Raw genomic sequence first — 6,000 nt, forward strand, 5'->3', positions numbered from 1 at the left:
GAGGGAAGCAACCATGCTCAGAGCTAACTGTCTGACTAGGCAGTCTAGGGAAGTGGTATTGCAGATGGACAGAAGGCTGAGAGCACACAGGGGAGGGTGGGCAAGCAGGGAATGCTTCACAGAGGAGGTGGCACAAGGCTGAACTTTGAAGGATGAGCAGGAGTTCAACGGAGAAGGTGGGGGGAATGAGGAGAGCCATGTTGGGACCCCAGGTGGTCTGGTGGGACTAGGATATAGCATAGAGGCAGTGTGTTTCCCTTTTTCCTTGCTAGAAGAACCACAAGTTTGCTCCAGCAACCATGCGCCCAGCCCCAGGGAATGGATGGTGATTGGTTCAAGCAGCCATGCAATTGCACACTTCTTTGTCAGTGATTGGTTTAAGAGTGGCCATACAACCCAATTCTGGTCAATGGGATGTAAGGAATGTCTGTAGAAGATGATCTCCTGCATAAAGAAGAGGCTTGTGGGCAGCATGCCCCCTTTTTCCTTGCTTAGTTGATGCCTGGAGTTGGGCAGCCATCTTGTAACCATAAGAGAAGATATGGTGGACACACAGAGTATGGCATAGAAAGATGTGGAGAAGCTGGGTCCCTGATGCCATTACTAAGCCACCACACCAACTAAAAAAGGTGGCCTCCAGGTTTCTTGTTAAATGAGACTGTACACGTTGACGTTCTTCACGCTTGATTAGTGGATAGTCTCAGTGCAAGGTCTTCACACTGTTACAGGACGTACAAGGCAGTCACTAGTGGGGGCACTGGAAACAACCAACACCCTGTCCAGGAGGTCTTCAAAACGCTTGCCTCTGTACTCCTTGAAATAATTTTGAAAAACTCTGTACTCCTGCATACATTTTTAAGTGACATCCAAAATGTTATTTTGTAAGTTTAAGTACATTCATTTTTTTTGCAATAGAAGGTAGAAATGATAACATTTTATAAGATGAAATAAGACAGTGAATAACCATAATTGAAATAAGTATTTTATGACACGACTTAAATAGATTTTGGCTGCTTTACTGAATAATATACACTGACTTAGATAAGAAATTAGGTAAAAGTTTTATATATGGCTTTTTCCAGTGTATGGTGGTCTGGGAAAACATTCTATATTTTAAAAAAAATTCTAACTAACCTAAACTGCTTTGGTTGTTGTGAATTCAGAGCATCACAGAGAAATAATACTTAAAGGAAGACAAGAAGCCCTACAGGTTAGATGCCTTACTTAATCACTAAATGAGGCTTACCTTAAACTAAACTCAAGTTCGAAGGCCACTGCTTTAACGGCCCCCCTCTCTCATCTGCCCCGTACACTTCCGGCAAGTCGGCCAAGCCAGGACAGGGACTGTGGCTTCTCCTCATGTCCGTTCTCCTTCCCATCCTCCTTCATGCTCCCCTGCCCAGGGGTGCAGGCCACAGATGGAAACCAGCAAATACCAGATAAGTGCCTATGGAGGAGCTGACCTGCTCTCTGGGGAGGAGACGGCGATCTGCACTGAACTGGAGAGGTTTGGGATACAGGTGCTGCCCCACACAGGAGGGCCTGCTGGACAGCCAGCAGGACAGAGTCCCCAACCATATTCTATCCAGTCTCCCACATTCTGGGAATATACCAGCTGCCCAGGGCTCTGCCACTCTGCACTCTGCACCCTGTCTATGCTCTAATTTCAGCCTCCACTGCCCTACGAAGCAGGCAAGGCAGGAATTATGACGCTCATTTCACAGGTAGAGAAAGTGAGACCCAAGTCCCACAGCTGGTGCGTGGCATAGCAGAAATGCTAGCAAAGACCCAGGTCTACCTTCTCTGCAGGAAGGGTATTTTCCCCTCTGTTGTTTTGTTCATTACAGCCGGGTGAGTATATTCTGGCCGGAGGGCTCACAAGGCATCCCTCCCGTCTCTAGCATCTGTGCTGCTTTGGAAGGGGTGTTGGGATGGAAGGCGGGAGGCGGACTTGTCACCTGCTAGTTATGTGGCAGTATGCATTCTGGTCCTGCTCATCTGAGGGCTTTGATAGCCAGGAGGAGGCCCAAGGCAAGCAGTTATCACAGAGATTACTGCTGAAGCCAGGATGCAGGGACATTACTGCTGAAGCCAGGATGCAGGGAGGGTAAGGCAGTGTGTGTGTTGGTGGAGGTGAGGATCCCATCCCCCTGCCATCCAGCTGCAGGAGCCAGGGCTGGCAGGAGTGGAATCTGGGCATAGACTGATTCCAGCTCAGAGGGATTGGACCTCAAGTATTTAAGCCAAATGTCCACCACCCTCCACCACCCCTTCACCCAGGCAGTCACTGAGCCTTGCCGATCCTTCCGTTCTTCCTTAGTGAGACGGCTGCTTCATCTCCGCCTCATCTGCACCCCCAACTGCTGATGCATCGCTTTTGGCTGCACTTATCTCTCACCTAAACTACTGCAATCAATCCTAAGTGCTGCTTCTACCTCCAGCCTCTCCCTGCTTCCACCCTGCCCTCAAGTTCTCACCTAAAAGTGCTGTGCTGATTACATCTCTTCTCTTCCAAACTGCCTAGAAAATTCAACCCAAACACTCAGCCTGGCATGTGAAGCCTTCCGGCAGATGCCCCCAGTTTCCAAATCTCAGCCTCCATCGCTCCCACGTGTTTCACGCTTCAGCCCCGCCGCACTGCTGCACTGCTCCCACCCTGCCTGCTTCCCCTCCCACCACTCCTCACTCGCCCACGGTACCTTTCTCACGACTCCCCGCTGGCCCTCCCTCTCTGGAACTCCTCTGCCTGTCAGAACCCTAGTCATCCTTCCAGATCCTGCTCAGAAGTCCCCTCAGCCATGAAGCTTGCCCAACTCTGCCTTCCTTTATCCTCCCATAGTACTTACTTGTAACGTTATCTCATTTATTCTCTTAAGGAGTCCCTAAGGGTCTATGGAGCTTTCTCATGTGCCTTGCACTGTGAATACAAAGATGAATAACATGAAGATTCCAACTCTGAGGCCTTTCTGACTTAGGCGGGAGACAGTTTGCAAATAGATATAGATATTAACATACAGTATGACCTATGCTGTGGCAGAGGTGTGAAGAGTATGCTGTGAGGTCCAGAGGCAAGGTGGGCATGGGGAGAAGGCCCATAGGAATGAGGCTAGAGAGAGGGAGGGCTGACTGTGAGGAACCTGGATGCCAGGCTGAGGACTTAGGACCTTGTAAACAACTGGGAACCAAGGAAAGATCCTAAGCAAGAGTGATTTTTTTCCCTCCAAGAAGGTAACCCCAGCAGCTTGTGGGAGAGGCTGGGCATATCCACTCTAATAGGCTCTAGGATTATTTCACCAGGTCTTGGTGTGCAGATCTGGGTCCCCTCCACCCTGCTGCACTGAGAGCAGGGCCTGGTTCTCACTGTCCAGTGCCTGGCACAGAGAGCCTGGCACACAGATGTTGGGTAAACAGTTGCTGGATTTATTAGCAAATGAAACGATATTGGCTCATGGAATGCAGCTGAGCTGGGGTCTCCCTGGGCCTTTTAGGAAGCACCCTTGAGTAGATCCACTCTCCTGGGTCCTCTGAGAGTCACTCACCCATCAGACAGGATGCCCTCCGCGATCTCACACACCAAGACGAAGAGCAGCATGAAGGTCAGGATCCAGCGCAGGTTGTGCCCAGGGAAGTGGAGCCATGTGCTGTGGTGGATGTGCACCTTGGAGCTCTGACTGCCCCATCCTGCAAGGAGAGACAGGAAGAGGTGGGAAGCCTGGCTCTCCTGGAGGAGGTTTCGCGAACCCCAGGAGGGTGCTTTGGCATTGGGTCCATGATGGGGATGAGGTGTGTACCCATGACAATGCTCCAGTCTGGTACACATGAACTAAATGTCCTTGCATGAAACCCCGGACCCACAGAGGCCCACATGTGCAGGTACCCATTTTATATGCCTTGTGTGACAAATAACCGCGTAAATAAACGTTTGGTGGAGAGCAACAGTGTAAATGCTGGTACAGTTTTTGATACACATGTGAACATAAGCTTCCTTCCTATTTCTCGTTGTCTTTGTCAACAACTAGCAACTTTTGCTTCTGCAGCATCTTCCTCTTTTAAATTTTGTAGCAATTTTTCCTTTCTTCTCAAAAGCTGTATATGAATCTTAAGATTTGCTTTTTTTCTTAATTAGAGCAAATTAACACGTTTTGGGGGAGGCAGGGAACACCCTATGAGTTGACAGAGCTAGCTAGCTTGAGAAATTCGAGGTCTTGGAGAGAGATAAATGGGACCCTAGGAAAGAGGCACACACAACTGTCTGGGCGGTGACGCTCAACTCTGCGGAGGGCTTTCGAACAGGGGCGCTGGTGGCCTCCGTCCGGGTCGCTGCTAAGTCGGATCGGCTCTGCCCCGAGCCCGAGAAATTGAGCTACGGAGACGCGCGTGCCGTGGTGGGGTTAGCTGGGGAAGTGGAGCCTCTTCACGATCAGGGCGAGTGGAACCCCAGGATTGCCGGAGGCTACTGACCACTGTCAGGTTCAGCCCCTGGGAAGCACAGGGTTCGCAGGGCCTCCACCCAGCCTCTGAGGCGCAGGCTGCACTCCTCCCTGGGCCCAGCTGCGGCTGACGAGAAGGGTGCCTTGGGGGAGGGTGGCCCGGCTCCCTACACAGCGCCTCTGAGGTTACAGCCCGACCCCCTCCCGACCTATCCAGCGCGTACAGAGACCCCTGCTTTCCCCTTTCTCCACCGCAGCTCTGGCCCTGCGGTGGCAAAACTTGGGGGTCCCCTGGGTCAGGAGCTTCCGTTGTGGTGCGTGCGGTTTCAGGGACACCCCGGGAGTGAGGTCTGTGCGGGTGTGTGAGCGCCGGCACCGCGGGGCATAACACAGGGCAGGGAACCCCAAGGGGGAGGCGAGCGGCGGTCGCCTGGCTGCAAGGGGACGCGGAGCGCTGCGGCGCGCAGCGCCTCCTTCTCCTCCCTCCCTCCCACCGTCCTCCCCTCCTCCGCTGCTCGCCCCGCGCGCTCACCGATGAAGAGAATGGGGAAGGTGATGAAGAGCAGGAAGACGTGCGGCACCACGTTGAGCGCGTCCACGAAGCAACCGTTGTTGAGGACGCCCTGGTCCACCCGGTAGGCGGCCGAGTGGTTCTCGCTGCCGCAGAAGGCCAGGGGCATGGCGGCGCGGGCTCGGGCTCGGGCTCGGGCTCGGGCTCCAACTGCGGCTGGCTGCACGCGCCTCCCGCGCTCTGTCCCCTGTAGCTCCGCCGCCCGGCCCGGCCGTCAGGCCCCAGCCCCCACCCCGCAGGCCCCGCCCCGTCGGCGCTCCGGTTCTCCCACCCCGCCCAGCTCCTCCACCTGCGGGCCTGAGGGGTGGCGGGGAGCCCGACCCGCCGGGCCGCGCTGGGGCCGAGTTCCAGCTGTGGCGGCCCGCACGATGCGCTGGGGGCCGCCTTGTGAGTGCCCCGCTGCGCGCGTGCGCTGGGGAAGCAGGAACGACAGGCTGGGTGGGTGGGCATGCTCGAGTCTGGATGGGAGGGTGAGGGGTGCAGAAGAGAGGAGGAGGGTCCTCGCGGCTCGGGAGTGGGCGCGGTCGGAGTCTCGAGTGTGACCTCCCTGCCCGGGGTCTGAGGTGTGAGCTCACTTGGGCCTGGCTCTCGTGGGTATAGTTAGAGCGGAGGGTCCTGGTGAGGCAGTGTGGGACAAGCCCCATCCCATATGAATAGGAAAAGCATTCAAAAACGTTACCTAGGGGGGAGCTTCGAAGGTTTTCGAAAGTGGTTCCAGGCGGGGGACGTTCATAGGTGCTTTACAGCGTATCCCTCGCTTTCACAAACGGAATCTTCCAATACTCCTGCTAAGTACAGGTTAATTGCTCCCATTTTTCTGGTAAGGAAACTAAGGCTCCGGGAGGTTACATGACTGACCCAAGGTCTCACTGCCAACAAGTAGGGAAGCATAACTTGAACTCAGCTCATCGAATTTCAACCCGCACTCCCAGCCCCCATCTACCTCAGGCATGCGTCTATCACATGATTGAAACCTCCAGCGACTGGCAGGTGAATGGA

The 6,000-nt window shown here is 54.2% G+C and overlaps 1 protein-coding gene across 3 annotated transcripts in view; it reads right to left on the reverse strand.

The window, feature by feature from the left end:
* Positions 1–5,195, reverse strand: part of ABCC8 (ATP binding cassette subfamily C member 8) — a 75,204-nt gene extending 70,009 nt beyond the window's left edge. For 2 of the 3 annotated variants that reach the window (XM_032641337.1, XM_032641336.1), the window contains exons 1-2: positions 4,963–5,195; positions 3,540–3,681 (exon numbers count right to left, since the gene is read on the reverse strand). In XM_032641337.1, coding sequence (XP_032497228.1) covers positions 3,540–3,681; positions 4,963–5,110 — 290 coding nt within the window. In that variant the 5' untranslated portion in view covers positions 5,111–5,195. The remainder of the gene's footprint in view (positions 1–3,539; positions 3,682–4,962) is intronic. The other variant, XM_032641335.1, reaches the window with a different exon arrangement.
* Positions 5,196–6,000: the final 805 nt, after the last annotated feature.

The sequence above is a fragment of the Phocoena sinus genome, chromosome 8, assembly GCF_008692025.1.
Source record: "Phocoena sinus isolate mPhoSin1 chromosome 8, mPhoSin1.pri, whole genome shotgun sequence".
NCBI classification, from domain to species: domain Eukaryota; kingdom Metazoa; phylum Chordata; class Mammalia; order Artiodactyla; family Phocoenidae; genus Phocoena; species Phocoena sinus.